This window comes from Anomaloglossus baeobatrachus, chromosome 6, assembly GCF_048569485.1.
Source record: "Anomaloglossus baeobatrachus isolate aAnoBae1 chromosome 6, aAnoBae1.hap1, whole genome shotgun sequence".
NCBI classification, from domain to species: domain Eukaryota; kingdom Metazoa; phylum Chordata; class Amphibia; order Anura; family Aromobatidae; genus Anomaloglossus; species Anomaloglossus baeobatrachus.
The window spans coordinates 554,457,518-554,474,338 of record NC_134358.1 but is presented as its reverse complement, the minus strand read 5'-3'; the positions used below and the strand labels follow the sequence as shown (position 1 = coordinate 554,474,338).

The window sequence follows — 16,821 nt, the reverse complement described above, 5'->3', positions numbered from 1 at the left end:
GTGGTTGTCACCATGACGCAGGCCAAGAAGCCAACGTCCGCCAAGATCTACAACAGATCATGGAAGATATTCTTATCTTGGTGCTCTGCTCAAGGAGTTTCTCCCTGGCCATTTGCATCGCCTATTTTTCCTTCCTTCCTACCATCTTGGTTGGAAAATAGTTGGTCGCTCAGCTCCCTTAAAGGACAAGTCTCAGCGCTATCTGTATTTTTTCAGAAACGCCTAGCCGACTTCCGCAGGTATGCACGTTCCTGCAGGGAGTTTGTCTTCTCATCACTCCGTACAAGCGGCCATTAGAGCTCTGGAGTCTGAACAAGGTTCCAATGACTCTCTTGAAGCCGCCTTTCGAGCTTTTGAAAGTTGTTTCCCTTTCCGTATTTCACAGAAAGTGGCCTTTCTAGTACCGGTCACGTCTCTTCAGAGAGTGTCCGAGCTAGCAGCGCTGTCATGCAAATCTCCATTCCTGGTCTTCACCAGGACAAGGGGGTTCGGCGTCCGATTCCGGACTTTCTCCCTAAGGTGGTATCCCACTTTCATCTCAATCAAGATATCACCTTACCTTCTTTGTGTCCTCATCCAGCCCATCAATTTGAAAAGGATTTGCATCTGTTGGATCTGGTGAGAGCACTCAGGATCTACATTCCCGCACGGCGCTCCTGTGCCGCCCGGATGCACTCTTTGTCCTTGTCGCTGGTCAGCGTAAGGGGTCGCAAGCTTCCAGATCCACCCTGACTCGGTGGCTCAAGGAACCAATTCTTGAAACCTACCGTTCTGCTAGGCTCCCTGTTCCCTCAGGGCTGAATGCCCATTCTACCAGAGCCGTGGGTGAGTCCTGGGCATTACGGCACCAGGCTACGGCTCAGCAGGTGTGCCAGGCACCTACCTGGTCGAGTCTGCACACTTTTACCAAGCATTATCAGGTGCATACCTACGCTTCGGCAGACGCCAGCCTAGGTAGACAAGTCCTTCAGGCGGCGGTTGCCCACCTGTAGAAAGGGGCCGTTTTACGGCTCTATTACGAGGTATTATTTTACCCACCCAGGGATTGCTTTTGGACATCCCAATTGTCTGGGTCTCCCAATGGAGCGACAAAGAAGAAGGGAATTTTGTATACTTACCGTAAATTCCTTTTCTTCTAGCTCCAATTGGGAGACCCAGCGCCCGCCCTGTTTTCTTAGGGTTTTTTTCGGTACACATGTTGTTCATGTGAATGGTTGCAGTTCTCCGATGTTTCTTCGGATTGAATTGGTCTTTAAACCAGTTATTGGCTTTCCTCCTTCTTGCTTTTGCACTAAACTGGTGAGCCAGTGATCCCACTGGGGGTGTATAGCCAGAAGGGGAGGGGCCTTACACTTTTGAGTGTAATACTTTGTGTGGCCTCCGGAGGCAGTAGCTATACACCCAATTGTCTGGGTCTCCCAATTGGAGCTAGAAGAAAAGGAATTTACGGTAAGTATACAAAATTCCCTTCTTTGCAGCAATTACAGCTGCAAGTCACTCTGGACAAATCTCTATGAGCTTTCCACATCTTGCCGTTGGGAATTATTGCCCATTCCTCAAGGCAAAGCTGCTCCAGCTCCTTCACGTTACATGTTTCCTCCGGTGAATCTTCACCTCTGAGCACAGATCCTCCATTGCATTAAGGTCTGGGCTGTGACTCGGCCGCTCTAATACATTTATACATTTCCCCTTACACCCCTCCAGTGTTGCCTGAGCAGGGGCTTTGGGTCATTGTCTTGCTGGAAGATGAATCTCCGTCAAGTCTCAAATCACTGAGACAATCAGGTTTTGGTCAAGAATATCCCTGTATTTCGCACCATTCATCTTCCCCTCAACTTGGATCATTTTCCCTGTCCCTGCTACCAAAAATATCCCCATCGCAGATGCTGCCCCCACCATGTCTCACTGTGGGGATGCTGATCTTGAGGTGATGAGTTGTGTTGGTTTGGCACCAGATATAGCATTTACCTTGGTCTCATCTGACAAAAGCCCCTTCCTCCATACATTTGGGGAGTCTCCCAAGTGCCTTTTGGCAAAAATCAAAAACAACCTTCCAATTTTTGGCTGTAAGGGCTTTTTCTGGCCACTCTTCCATAAAGGTCGGCTCTATGGAGTGTACAGCTTATTGTTGTATGGACAGATCCTCCAGTCTCTACAGCTCCTTGAGGGTGACCTTAGGTCTCTGTGCTCTCTCTCTTATTAATCTCCTTGTTGCACGGGCTAAGCGTTTTAGTGGGTTGCCCCCTCCTCTGTGAGCAGGTTTGTAGTGGTGCCATGTTCTTTTAGAACTCAACCCTGACTTGTACTTCTCACTCCTTGGTCCACGTGGTGGCGTCGGGAGAGGCTCCCCTCGGTGGCGTCGGGAGAGGCTCCCCTCGGTGGCGTCGGGAGAGGCTCCCCTCGGTGGCGTCGGGAGAGGCTCCCCTCGGTGGCGTCGGGAGAGGCTCCCCTCGGTGGCGTCGGGAGAGGCTCCCCTCGGTGGCGTCGGGAGAGGCTCCCCTCGGTGGCGTCGGGAGAGGCTCCCCTCGGTGGCGTCGGGAGAGGCTCCCCTCGGTGGCGTCGGGAGAGGCTCCCCTCGGTGGCGTCGGGAGAGGCTCCCCTCGGTGGCGTCGGGAGAGGCTCCCCTCGGTGGCGTCGGGAGAGGCTCCCCTCGGTGGCGTCGGGAGAGGCTCCCCTCGGTGGCGTCGGGAGAGGCTCCCCTCGGTGGCGTCGGGAGAGGCTCCCCTCGGTGGCGTCGGGAGAGGCTCCCCTCGGTGGCGTCGGGAGAGGCTCCCCTCGGTGGCGTCGGGAGAGGCTCCCCTCGGTGGCGTCGGGAGAGGCTCCCCTCGGTGGCGTCGGGAGAGGCTCCCCTCGGTGGCGTCGGGAGAGGCTCCCCTCGGTGGCGTCGGGAGAGGCTCCCCTCGGTGGCGTCGGGAGAGGCTCCCCTCGGTGGCGTCGGGAGAGGCTCCCCTCGGTCTCCGTGGTGTTGCAGCCTCTGTGGCCTTTCAGAGAAGGTGTGTATATAGTGACAGACCCCAGACATTTGGTGAAATGAAGTACACCTGTGTGCAATCTAAGCATCTAACAAAGGTAATTGCTTGCAACAGAAATTTTTAGAGGGCTTCATAGCAAAAAGGGGTGAATACATATGCATGGCACATTTTTCTTTTATCCCATACATTAAATTTTGGTCTATAAATTTTTCCCACTTCATTTCCACAACTTTGACTATTTAGTGCTGATGCATCACAAACAAAATCGGATTATAAAAATCTGTAAAAACACAGATTGAAAAGGGTCGGATGATTCCTCAGTGCACAACATTGTTGGATACAAATGGTTTAGTGACAAAATATATAATTGGTGGAAGAAGGTTCAACTAGAAGAACCTAGGGCTTTTTTTTCAACCTATGTAAACAAAAATATTTAAAGCGCCAAGAGGGTGAATACTTTCGCAATTCCCTGTATATGGTTGTGTTTGGTGTATATAGGTCAGGAGCTTTCCTGAAGCGTATGCCATACAGATATTTGTAAACAGTGTGAACAGAGCCCAGTATAAAAGATCTTGTGCACCAGCACAAGAATTGGCTCATGCATGGTGATCGCGGGACTCCCGGAGGCGGCAGGTCTGAGTCTAAAAAGCTGAAGAAGGAAGAAAAAAACGCAACTTCCAGCTATAAAAAACAAAAAAAAAAAACCACAACAGCAACTTGACCCCCCCAGACATGAACAGCAGCAAGCAGCTGTCCCTTGGGCCCCTTTTTTGTTGATAAAGGGGAAAAACAAAAATTGCTATACAGGTTCTGAACTTCAGGTCCCTCCTACTGGACCATCACCCGCTAACAAAATGGCAATTACTTACGACACTTCCTCAAAGACCTTGACCCGCTCGCATCCCTCGGGGGGCTCCCGTTTGAACATGTAGCTGTTGTTGGGTTTGGGAGAGGAGGCGTACTTGGGCAGCGGTGAGCTACTCCCACTGTCTGAAAATTTAAAGAGGGACATAACCAGTGATTGGAGGGTACCAAGAAGACAGAAAAAATTCATTTGTGAAGTTAGACTTTTTTCGTTTAAATTCCAAAATACGGAGGGGTTACATTTTCCCCCAGGATGGCAAAGCAGAGGGAGAAATATTATATATATATATATATATATATATATATATATATATATATATATATATATATATATATATATATATATATATATATATATATATATATATATATATATATATATATATATATATATATATATATATATATATATATATATGTAAAGCAAAAAGCAGACGAGTCACTATATATAGAGCGATGATTAGTACAGCACGTGCAGACGACAGACATTTTATTAGTTGGGTGGAAATTTTTGCCAAAAAAGTGTTTGGAGTGGTCAAGCACAATGAAACTTGCAGGACCCTGGCTCACTGGCTCAGTAGACACAGGGGAGGTTTATGGCCCGGAAGCAGAAGCCTCTTGTTGTTTGCATTACACCGGTCTTTTTTTCTTTTTTTTTTTTTTTGAGCATTAAATGAAAATTAATGGGTTTGTTCAGAATTAGTAAACGTGGCTGCCTTATGCCAAAATCGGCCTCACCTGGATGCACGTACATTGGGGTCTGGTTTGTAACAACCCAAATCAATCCCACACAACTCCAGGACTATTAAACACCAAGAAAAGAGATCATCACATGGAAGAGAACTATGGCAACATACAATAAATGTAAAGAAGGGAATTTTGTTACTTCCCGTAAATTCCTTTTCTTCTAGCTCCTATTGGGAGACCCAGACGATTGGGTGTATAGCACTGCCTCCGGAGGCCACACAAAGCAATTACACTAAAAAGTCCCCTCCCCTTCTGGCTATACACCCCCAGTGGGATCACTGGCTCACCAGTTTTAGTGCAAAAGCAAGAAGGAGGAAAGCCAATAACTGGTTTAAACAAATTCACTCCGAAATAACCTCGGAGAACTGAAAACCATTCAACATGAACAACATGTGTACCCGAAAAACAAACAAAAATCCCGAAGGACAACAGGGCGGGTGCTGGGTCTCCCAATAGGAGCTAGAAGAAAAGGAATTTACGGTAAGTAACAAAATTCCCTTCTTCTTCGGCGCTCCATTGGGAGACCCAGACGATTGGGACGTCCAAAAGCTGTCCCTGGGTGGGTAAAGAAATACCTCATGTTAGAGCTGCAAAGACAGTCCTCCCCTACGGGGAGGCAACTGCCGCCTGCAGGACTCTTCTACCTAGGCTGGCGTCCGCCGACGCATAGGTATGCACCTGATAATGTTTGGTGAAAGTGTGCAGACTCGACCAGGTAGCTGCCTGGCACACCTGTTGAGCCGTAGCCTGGTGACGCAATGCCCAGGACGCACCCACGGCTCTGGTAGAATGGGCCTTCAGCCCTGATGGAACCGGAAGCCCAGCAGAACGGTAGGCCTCAAGAATTGGTTCTTTGATCCATCGAGCCAGGGTGGCCTTAGAAGCCTGCGACCCCTTGCGCTTACCAGCGACAAGGACAAAGAGTGCATCCGAACGGCGCAGGGGCGCCGTGCGGGAAATGTAGATTCTGAGTGCTCGCACCAGATCTAACAAATGTAAATCCTTCTCATACCGATGAACTGCATGAGGACAAAAAGAAGGCAAAGAGATATCCTGATTAAGATGAAAAGAGGATACCACCTTCGGGAGAAACTCCTGAATGGGGCGCAGCACTACCTTGTCCTGGTGGAAGACCAGGAAGGGAGCCTTGGATGACAGCGCTGCTAGCTCAGACACTCTCCGAAGAGATGTGATCGCTACCAGAAAAGCCACTTTCTGTGACAGTCTAGAAAGTGAAACCTCCTTCAGAGGCTCGAAGGGCGGCTTCTGGAGGGCCACTAGCACCCTGTTCAGGTCCAATGGATCTAATGGTCGCTTGTACGGGGGTACGATATGACAAACCCCCTGCAGGAACGTGCGTACCTTAGAGAGTCGTGCTAGACGCTTCTGAAAAAAGACGGATAGCGCCGAGACTTGCCCCTTAAGGGAGCCGAGCGACAAACCTTTTTCTAACCCAGATTGTAGGAAAGAAAGAAAGGTAGGCAATGCAAATGGCCAGGGAGACACTCCCTGAGCAGAGCACCAGGATAAGAATATCCTCCACGTTCTGTGGTAGATCTTAGCGGACGTGGGCTTCCTAGCCTGTCTCATGGTGGCAACGACCCCTTGGGATAATCCTGAAGACGCTAGGATCCAGGACTCAATGGCCACACAGTCAGGTTCAGGGCCGCGGAATTCCGATGGAAAAACGGCCCTTGGGACAGTAAGTCTGGTCGGTCTGGTAGTGCCCACGGTTGGCCGACCGTGAGACGCCACAGATCCGGATACCACGCCCTCCTTGGCCAGTCTGGGGCGACGAGTATGACGCGGCTGCAGTCGGATCTGATCTTGCGTAGCACCCTGGGCAAGAGTGCCAGAGGTGGAAACACATAAGGGAGCCGGAACTGCGACCAATCTTGCACTAAGGCGTCTGCCGCCAGAGCTCTGTGATCGCGAGACCGTGCCATGAAGGTCGGGACCTTGTTGTTGTGCCGGGACGCCATTAGATCGACGTCCGGCCTTCCCCAGCGGCGACAGATTTCCTGAAACACTTCCGGGTGAAGGGACCATTCCCCTGCGTCCATGCCCTGGCGACTGAGGAAGTCTGCTTCCCAGTTTTCTACGCCGGGGATGTGAACTGCGGATATGGTGGAGGCCGTGGCTTCCACCCACATCAGGATCCGCCGGACTTCCTGGAAGGCTTGCCGACTGCGAGTCCCCCCTTGGTGGTTGATGTATGCCACCGCTGTGGAGTTGTCCGACTGAATTCGGATCTGCTTTCCTTCCAGCCACTGCTGGAAGGCTAGTAGGGCAAGATACACTGCTCTGATCTCCAGAACATTGATCGGAAGGGTGGACTCCTGCTGAGTCCACGTACCCTGAGCCCTGTGGTGGAGAAAAACTGCTCCCCACCCTGAGAGACTCGCGTCTGTCGTGACCACCGCCCAGGACGGTGGTAGGAAGGATCTTCCCTGTGACAATGAGGTGGGAAGAAGCCACCACTGCAGAGAGTCTTTGGCCGTCTGGGAAAGGGAGACTTTCCTGTCCAGGGATGTTGACTTCCCGTCCCATTGGCGGAGAATGTCCCATTGAAGCGGGCGCAGATGAAACTGCGCAAACGGAACCGCCTCCATTGCCGCCACCATCTTCCCGAGGAAGTGCATGAGGCGTCTTAAGGAGTGCGACTGACCTGGAAGGAGAGCCTGCACCCCAGTCTGTAGTGACCTCTGCTTGTCCAGCGGAAGCTTCACTATCGCTGAGAGAGTATGAAACTCCATGCCAAGATACGTTAGCGATTGGGTCGGTGACAGATTCGACTTTGAGAAGTTGATGATCCACCCGAACGTCTGGAGAGTCTCCAGTGCAACATTCAGGCTGAGTTGGCATGCCTCCTGAGAGGGTGCCTTGACAAGTAGATCGTCCAAGTAAGGGATCACAGAGTGTCCCTGAGAGTGCAAGACTGCTACCACTGCCGCCATGACCTTGGTGAACACCCGTGGGGCTGTCGCCAGACCAAATGGCAGAGCTACGAACTGAAGATGGTCGTCTCCTATCACGAAGCGTAGAAAACGTTGGTGCTCTGTAGCAATCGGCACGTGGAGATAAGCATCTTTGATGTCTATTGATGCTAGGAAATCTCCTTGAGACATTGAGGCAATGACTGAGCGGAGGGATTCCATCCGGAACCGCCTGGCGTTCACATGCTTGTTGAGCAGTTTTAGGTCCAGAACAGGACGGAATGAGCCGTCCTTTTTTGGCACCACAAAGAGATTGGAGTAAAAACCTTGTCCTTGTTCCTGAAGAGGAACAGGGACCACCACTCCTTCTGCTCTTAGAGAATTCACCGCCTGCAGAAGGGCATCTGCTCGGTCGGGATGTGGGGAAGTTCTGAAGAACCGAGGCGGAGGACGAGAACTGAACTCTATCCTGTACCCGTGAGACAAAATGTCTGTTACCCACCGGTCTTTGACCTGTGGCAGCCAAATGTCGCAAAAGCGGGAGAGCCTGCCACCGACCGAGGATGCGGAGGGAGGCGGCCGAAAGTCATGAGGCAGCCGCCTTGGAAGCGGTACCTCCGGCTGCTTTCTTGGGGCGTGAGTGAGCCCGCCAGGAATCAGAGCTCCTTTGCTCTTTCTGAGTCCCTTTGGACGAGGCGAACTGGGGCTTGCCCGAGCCTCGAAAGGACCGAAACTTTGACTGCCACTTCCTCTGTTGAGGTTTGCTTGATCTGGGCTGGGGTAAGGAAGAGTCCTTACCTTTGGACTGTTTAATGATTTCCGCCAATTGCTCACCAAACAGTCTGTCTCCAGATAATGGCAAGCTGGTTAAACATTTTTTAGAAGCAGAATCTGCTTTCCATTCTTTTAACCACAAGGCTCTGCGCAAAACAACAGAGTTGGCGGAAGCCATTGCGGTACGGCTCGTAGAGTCCAGTACCGCATTAATAGCGTAGGTCGCAAACGCAGTCATTTGCGTAGTTAAGGACGCCACTTGCGGCACTGCTGGACTTAAGAAAGAGTCCACCTGTGCCAGACCAGCTGAAATAGCTTGGAGCGCCCACACGGCCGCGAATGCTGGAGCAAACGACGCGCCAATAGCTTCATAGACAGATTTCAACCAAAGGTCCATCTGTCTGTCATTGGCATCTTTAAGAGAAGCCCCATCCTCCACTGCAACTATGGATCTAGCTGCAAGCCTGGATATTGGAGGGTCCACTTTTGGACACTGGGTCCAGCGTTTGACCACGTCAGGGGGAAAGGGATAACGTGTATCCTTAAGACGTTTGGAAAAACGCTTGTCCGGATTAGCATGGTGTTTCTGGATTGATGCTCTGAAGTCAGAGTGGTCCAGAAAGGTGCTCAATTTACGCTTGGGATACAGGAAATGGAATTTCTCCTGCTGGGCAGCTGCCTCCTCTGCTGAAGGGGCTGGGGGAGAGATATCCAACAGCCTATTGATGGCCGCTATAAGGTCATTTACCATGGCGTCACCATCTGGAGTATCCAAATTGAGTGCGGTGTCAGGGCTAGACTCCTGATCACCCACCTCTGTCTCATCATATAGAGACCCTTCTCGCTGAGACCCTGACCCGCGTGATGACGTGGAGGGTCTCTCCCAGGGAGCTCGCTTAGGCGGCCTGGGACTGTCATCGGAGTCAGAGCCCTCAGCCAGTGATGCCTGGGACCCCCGTGAAGTACGGATTAGTTCCAACTGAGGGGGACCGGGGAACATAGGGACAGTAGTGTCCATGGTCTGAGCAACTGGCCTGGACTGCAAGGTCTCCAGGATTTTTGTCATAGTCACAGACATCTTATCAGCAAAGACTGCAAATTCTGTCCCCGTCACCGGGGCAGGGTTCACAGGCGACTCTGCCTGGGCCACTACCACCATAGACTCCGGCTGACGAAGTGTAACTGGGACTGAACATTGCACACAATGAGAGTCGTTGGAGCCTGCTGGTAGATTAGCCCCACATGCTGTACAAGCAGTGTATACAGCCCGTGCCTTGGCACCCTTGCGTTTCGTGGATGACATGTTGTTGTCTTCCCAGAGCAATATAGGGTATACAGCCAAGAAGCGACCGTACAGTGCAGTATATATCTATAGATATCTGGTACAGGAAAAAGTACACCAATACACACTGTGGCACAAGAGGGGCCAGCACTAAAGTGCTGCTTACCGCCCGCTAAACGCGGGTGTGTGGTCCAGAAATCCCTAGTCTTGGGTCTCCCAGAGCCTGTGTCCGTCCTCCAGCCAGAACTGCATGCAGGAATGGCTGCCGGCGTCCTGTGGAGGGGGGGCGGGCCCTGGGCGTGCCAGACCAAAAGCGGGAAACCTGTGTCCCACTGTGCCAAGTGAGAGGGCTGGAGCATGTAAATAAGGCTCCAGCCCTCGGCGCTGAGCAAACGTACAGCGTCTCTCCCCTTCCCTGATTGACAGGGAGGGGGCGGGAACGAAGCGGAGCTAGGCCGCAAAAGCCGGGGACTAAATTTATCAGCGCCGCCGCCGTAAAAGCGCGGTCGGCGCTAAGTCCCCGGCGCACTACAAGTCCCAGCCGCGACGCCGCTCCGAGAGTGGCCGGCGCGGTAGTTCCCAGCACATGAAGTCACACAGCTAAGCTGCTGTGACTCAAACCCCAGCGTTACTGTCCCCGGCGCACTAACACACCCAGCAAGTCTGGTGTGTGCGTGCCCGCCTGAACGGGGACACAGAGTACCTGAAAGTTGCAGGGCCTTGTCCCTGAATGGTACACAGCTCCGTATCCAGCAGGTTCTATGGGTCTGTGGATGGAGCCCGGCCTCAGGGCTTGGGGGCCGGTAAGATCCCACTTCCACAGAGCCCCTCAGGGGGATGGGGAAGGAAAGCAGCATGTGGGCTCCAGCCTCCGTACCCGCAATGGGTACCTCAACCTTACGAACCACAAGTGGGGTGAGAAGGGAGCATGCTGGGGGCCGTATATGGGCCCTCTTTTCTTCCATCCGACATAGTCAGTAGCTACTGCTGACTAAACAGTGGAGCTATGCGTGGATGTCTGACCTCCTTCGCACAAAGCAGAAAACTGGTGAGCCAGTGATCCCACTGGGGGTGTATAGCCAGAAGGGGAGGGGCCTTACACTTTTTAGTGTAATTGCTTTGTGTGGCCTCCGGAGGCAGTGCTATACACCCAATCGTCTGGGTCTCCAATGGAGCGCCGAAGAAAAAAAAATGAATAAATACTCTTGTATAAGCCGACTTTTACAGCACTTTTTTCACACTGAAAAAGACCCTCCTCAGCTTATACTCGTGAGGGTCCCACTTCTGGATTATAAGACGCACTCTCTTTCCCCCCCCAAGACTGGTGGAGAAATGGGGTTGCATCTTGTAATCCAGATAAAGCTTACTGGGTCGTCAATATTGGGGGCTCAGGGGTGTCACGGCAGGCGCCATTGAGCTGCCCAGCGAACTACATGAAGGCCGCCGGCAGCTGAAGTAACAGACTTCAAGAAAATGGCCACAGAAACGGCGCACGTGCAGACTGATCTCGGCTCTCAGAGATCTCCATCTGTGCACGCACTGATTATTTTCCTTGAGTTTATTACATCAACCGCCAGCTGGCTCAATGGCACCCGCCACAACATCCGAGCCGCTGTATCACTGACCCTCCAATATCACTGACACTCCTGAGCCACAACATCCGAGCCCCTAGTATCGCTAAGGCTCCTGAGCTGCGACACCCCTGAGCCCTCAGTATCGCTGACCCTCCTGAGCCGTGACACCCGAGCCCCCAGTATCGCTGACCCTCCTGAGCCGTGACACCCGAGCACTCAGTATTGCTGACCCTCCTGAGCCGTGACACCCCCGAGTCCCCAGTATCGCTGACCCTCCTGAGCCGTGACACCCGAGCCCCCAGTATTGCTGACCCTCCTGAGCCGTGACACCCCCGAGTCCCCAGTATCGCTGACCCTCCTGAGCCGTGACACCCCCGAGTCCCCAGTATCGCTGACCCTCCTGAGCCGTGACACCCGTGCCCCCAGTATCGCTGACCCTCCTGAGCCGTGACACCCGAGCCCCCAGTATCGCTGACCCTCCTGAGCCGCGACACCCGAGCCCCCAGTATCGCTGACCCTCCTGAGCCGTGACACCCGAGCCCTCAGTATCGCTGACCCTCCTGAGCAGTGACACCCCCGAGTCCCCAGTATCACCGACCTTCCTGAGCCAAGACACCCCTGAGACCGATGTATTGCTGACCCTCCTGAGATGCGGACACCCCCGTCCTCTGGGCCCGCAGCATCGCCGACCCAGCCTCCTGAGCTGCTCTACCACTGTGCCGCCACTGTGAGCTAATACACACTAGAATCATAAGACGGACCCCCCCATTTCAACATTAACATTTTTTTATTTATAATTTTCCTTCTCTAAATTTCGGGTGCGTTTTATAATCCTAGGCTTATACTTGAGTCAATAGGATTTCCCAGTTTTTCATGGTAAAATTAGGGGCCTCGGGTTATACAAAAAAAAAACCAAAATGGGGATAACCTCAGAAAGAGGGACAACAGGAGACCTGAAGTGCATAACAAAAAAGGTAGCTGCTGGAAATCAGTATATTAGGCCGTGTTCACACATCTTTTTTTTCCCGCAGAAAAACTTGCTCTCTTGGCAAAAAAAAAAACAAAAAAAAAAACAAAAAACAGTTTTGCTGCATTTTGGTCATGTTTAACCCTTTAGTGACGGAGCTAATTTTCACCTTAATGACCAGACCAAATTTTGCAATTCTGACCAGTGTCACTTCATGAGGTTATAACTCTGGAACGCTTCAACGGATCCCGGTGATTCTGAGATTGTTTTTTCGTCACATATTGGACTTCATGTTAGTACCAAATTTAGGACAATATTTTTTGTGTTTATTTATGAAAAAATTGAATATTGGCAAAAATTTTGAAAATTTAGCAATTTTCAACTTTTGAATTTTTATACCGTTAAACCAGAGATTTCTGTGACACAAAATAGTTAATAAATAACATTTCCCACATGTCTACTTTACATCAGCACAATTTTGGAAACAAATTTTTTTTTGTTAGGAAGTTAGAGGGGTTCAAAGTTTATCAGCGATTTCTCATTTTTACATCAAAATTTACAAAACCAGTTTTTTAGGGACCACATCACATTTGAAGTGACTTCAATAGGCCTAGATGACAGAAAATACCCAAAAGTGACACCATTCTAAAAACTGCACCCCCCAAAGTACTCAAAACCACATTCAAGAAGTTTATTAACCCTTCAGGTGCTTCACATGAACAAAAGCAATGTGGAATGAAAAAAAGCAAAAATTAAATTTTACCTAAAAATGTTGCTCTAACCAAATTTATTCACTTTTAGAAGAAATAACACAACAAAATGGACCTCAAAACTTGTTACCCACTTTCTTATGAGCGCGCTGATACCCCACATGTGGTCAGAAACCTCTGTTTGGACAAATGGGAGGGCTCGGAACAGAAGGAGCAATATTTGAATTTTGGAAAGCAAATTTGGCTGAAATAGATTGCGGGCACCATGTTGCATTTACAGGTCCGCTAAGGTACCTAAACAGAAGAAATCCCTCACAAGTGACACCATTTTGGAAACTAGACCCCTCAAGGCTTCTATCTAGGGGTATAGAGAGCATTTTAGATCCACAGGTACTTCACAGATTTTGTTAACGTTACGTTGTCATATTGAAAATTTTAATAATTTTCTCAAAAATGTTGCTTTAGCATCAATTTTCTCACTTTTTCAAGAGGTAATTCCAAAAATTTGACCTCAAGGTTTGTTAACCACTTTTTTATGAGCGCGGTGATACCTCACATGTGGTCTGAAACCTTTGTTTGGACAAATGGGAGGGCTTGGAACGAAAGGAGCAATATTTGAATTTTAGAAAGGAAATTTGGCTGAAAAAGATTGCGGGCACCATGTCGCATTTGGAGGTCCCCTAAGGTACCTAAACAGCAGAAACCCCGCACAAGTGGCCCCATTTTGGAAACTAGGCCCCTCAAGGAATTTATCTAGATGTTTGGTGAGTACCCTGAACCCTCAGGTGCTTCACAGAATTTTATAACGTTGAGCCATGAAAAAAAAAAATAAAATTTTACCACAAAATTGTTATTTCAACCAGGTAGCTTTTTTTTTTACAAGAGTAAAAGGAAAAAATTCAGCATAACATTTATTGTGCAATTTCTCCTGAGTTTGGTGATATCTTATATGTGGTGGAAATAAACTGTTTGGGCACACGGCGGTGCTCGGAAGGGAAGGAGTGCCATTTGACTGCAAAATTGGCTGGAATCAATAGCGGACGCCAGGTTGCATTTGGAGAGCCCCTGAGGTGCCTAAACAGTGGCGGTCCCCCAAAAGTGACTCCATTCTGGAAACAAGACACCTCAAGGCTTTTATCAAGGTGTATAGTGAGCAGTTTGAATCCACGAGTACTTCACAGAATTTGATAAGCTTAGGTTGCCATATTGAAAATTTTCATTTTTTTCACAAAACTGTTGCTTTAGCATCAAATTTCTCACTTTTTCAAGAGACAACAACAAACCGTGGACCCCACAGGTTGTTATCCAATGTCTTATGAGCACAGGGATACCCCACATGTGGCCAAAAACCTCTGTTTGGTTAAATGGGAGGGCTTGGAATGGAGGGAGCACCATTTGAATTCTGGAAAAGTTGAAATAAATTGCGCACACCATGTCACATTAGCAGGGCCCCTTGGGTACCTATACATCAGAAAACCCCCACAAGTGACCCCATTTTGGAAACTGGATTTTATTCAGGAGTATAGTAAGCATTTTGAATCCACAGGTACTTCACAAAAATGTTGCTGTAGCAACAAATGTCTCACTGTTAGGCTATGTGGCCATGATCCAGCGACACGGCATCTAGTACACAGTGTCAGCCTCCTGCAGAGATGTGAGTGTTGTCCACGGGAGAACGCAGCTGGCCATGCCCACGATTTGGGTTCAGGCTGCTGTGGAGCTCTATGCTACCTGCAGAGAACACTCTTGTCTCCGCAGCATAAATTGACATGCTGAGGCTCGGGAAGCTGCGCCACAGGTCGGTTTATGCTGCGGAGAAAAGAAGCACATTGGGCATGGGATTTCTAAAAATCCTTCCACTGTGCTTCTACTGCACAACGCAGCGCTATGGACGCAGGGAAAACACTCTGCGCCCAAAACGCTGCAAACCCTGATTGTGGGCACACAGCGTAAAATGCTACAATGGATGAATGGATAGATGTCAAACAAATATAACGTCCCATTCCCCTGCATATTCTAAGCTGGCGCCCTTTAGTGCCTTTCATGTGGCACTAAAGGGTGCCTAGCCTTGTATTTAGCCCCCCAAAAAATTAATAATTAAAATAAACGACGTGGGGTCCCCCCTATTTTTGATAGCCAGCTAGGGTAAAGCAGACAGCTGTAGCCTGCAAACCACAGCTGACAGCTTCACCTTGGCTGGTGATCAATTTGGAGGGCTCCCCAGGCGTTTTTTAAAAAAAAAAAAAAACGTGGGGTCCCCCCCAAATTAGATCACCAGCCAAGGTGAAGCGGACAGCTGGGGTCTGGTATTCTCAGGGTGGGAAGAGCCATGGTTATTGGACTCTTCCCAGCCTAAAAATAGCAGGCCGCAGCCGCCCCAGAAGTGGCGCATCCATTAGATGCGCCAATCCTGGCGCTTCGCCCCAGCTCATCCCGCGCCCTGGTGCGGTGGCAGACGGGGTAATATATGGGGTTGATACCAGCTGTAATGTCACCTGGCATCAAGCCCTGGGGTTAGTGATGTCACGGCATCTGAACAGATACCCGACATCACTAACCCAGTCAGTAATAGAAAAAAAAAAGACAAAAAAAAAATTTATTTGAAAAAACACTCCCCGAAACATTCCTCTTTTACCAATTTATTGAAAATAAAGAAATTCCGGTCGCTGTAATCCATTTTGGAGGTCCCTCGGCGACTCTGGATCTTCTAGAATATGGGGGGCACGTTCAGGGAACGTATCCCCCATTTTCTGGAAGAGCAAGCTCTCCATGAGCAGTGTGGGTGCAGTAATCTGAGAATACTGCACTCACACTGCCCCGGTCCAACCTAGGGCAGAGTGACCTGCAGTAACCTCATTCCAGAATATGAGGGGCACGCTCACAGAACGTACCCCCCATTTTCTGGAACAGCAGCCTCTCCATGTGAGGAGTGTGGCTGCAGATCACTGCACTCACCCTCCCCCGGTCCACAGTGGAGCCTGTGCATCAGCGACGTCAGCAGGATCCCTGCTTCCAGGGATCCAGCTGACAGCCGCTGTCTGCGCATGCGCCGCCAGCATTGAAGAAGGAGGCGGCGATCGCGGGCCCGGAGCGGCAGACAGGTAACGTATAACCGGGGGCTTGGGGGGGGGGGGGTTACGGGGGGTGACCTAGTGGGACCTGGGGACACCTTTCTGTCGCATGTGACGTGTCACATGCGGCAGAAAGAGCAGAATGAAGGCGGCCGCGCGCTGTGCGCCGCCATCTTCCACGCTCCGGAGGGGGGAGGGGGGTGGTGGCTCTGGAGAACCGGAGGGGGCTCCGGTGACCAGAGGGCTCCGGTGGACCGGAGGAGGGGTCAGGGGGAGGACATTTCCCTCCGATCTGAAATGTTTGATCATTTCAGATCGGAGGGAAATGACTGCAGAGCCGGCGCCGGCGGCAGTTTTCTGTGCGCTTCGGCGCCATTTTGGATGTCCGGTGGGGGTAGGGGTGGGGGTGGGGGGACTCTCCGGTACCGGGGGCTTTGGGGGCACTAGGGGGTTAGATTTCTTTCTCATCTGACATGTTTGATCATGTCAGATGAAAAAGAAATCAGTTTTACCGGCCATTTCTTTTTTTTTCATGTGTTCGTCGGTATACGGTGTATACCGGCGATCACATTAACGGGGTCCAAAAAAAACACCCCGATTCATAATCTGGGGGGTCTCAGCTACCCCCGGTAGCTGAAACCCCCGAGATTTTCGGTCGCTGGGGGGCGCTACAGGGTTTTTTCGGGCCGCCGCTTTAAAGCGGCGGAACAGAATAAGTACCCTGTTTTGCCGCCGCTTTAAGTCGTACGGCCGTCGTTATGAGGTTAAAGGAGTTGTCCGACATTAGCTTAACAAAAATGTTTGAGTTTATCTGTGCTGTATTGTCATATTAATCACACCTACATTGTTATTTTTTGTTTTCTAACTTTTGTTCCTCTTGAATTATCCCTTTATTCTCTGCAGCTTCTTGTTTACATTCAGCTC

General features: G+C 50.4%; 1 protein-coding gene across 2 annotated transcripts in view; it reads right to left on the bottom strand.

The window, feature by feature from the left end:
- The window catches only part of GLCCI1 (glucocorticoid induced 1), a 142,337-nt gene that overhangs the window by 25,524 nt on the left and 99,992 nt on the right, over nucleotides 1-16,821 (bottom strand). The window contains exon 7 of one of the 2 annotated variants that reach the window (XM_075315696.1): nucleotides 3,842-3,962. The exons of the other annotated variant lie outside the window; for it this stretch is intronic. Within the exon in view, the coding sequence (XP_075171811.1) occupies nucleotides 3,842-3,962 (121 nt within the window). The remainder of the gene's footprint in view (nucleotides 1-3,841; nucleotides 3,963-16,821) is intronic. 2 annotated transcript variants of the gene reach the window in all.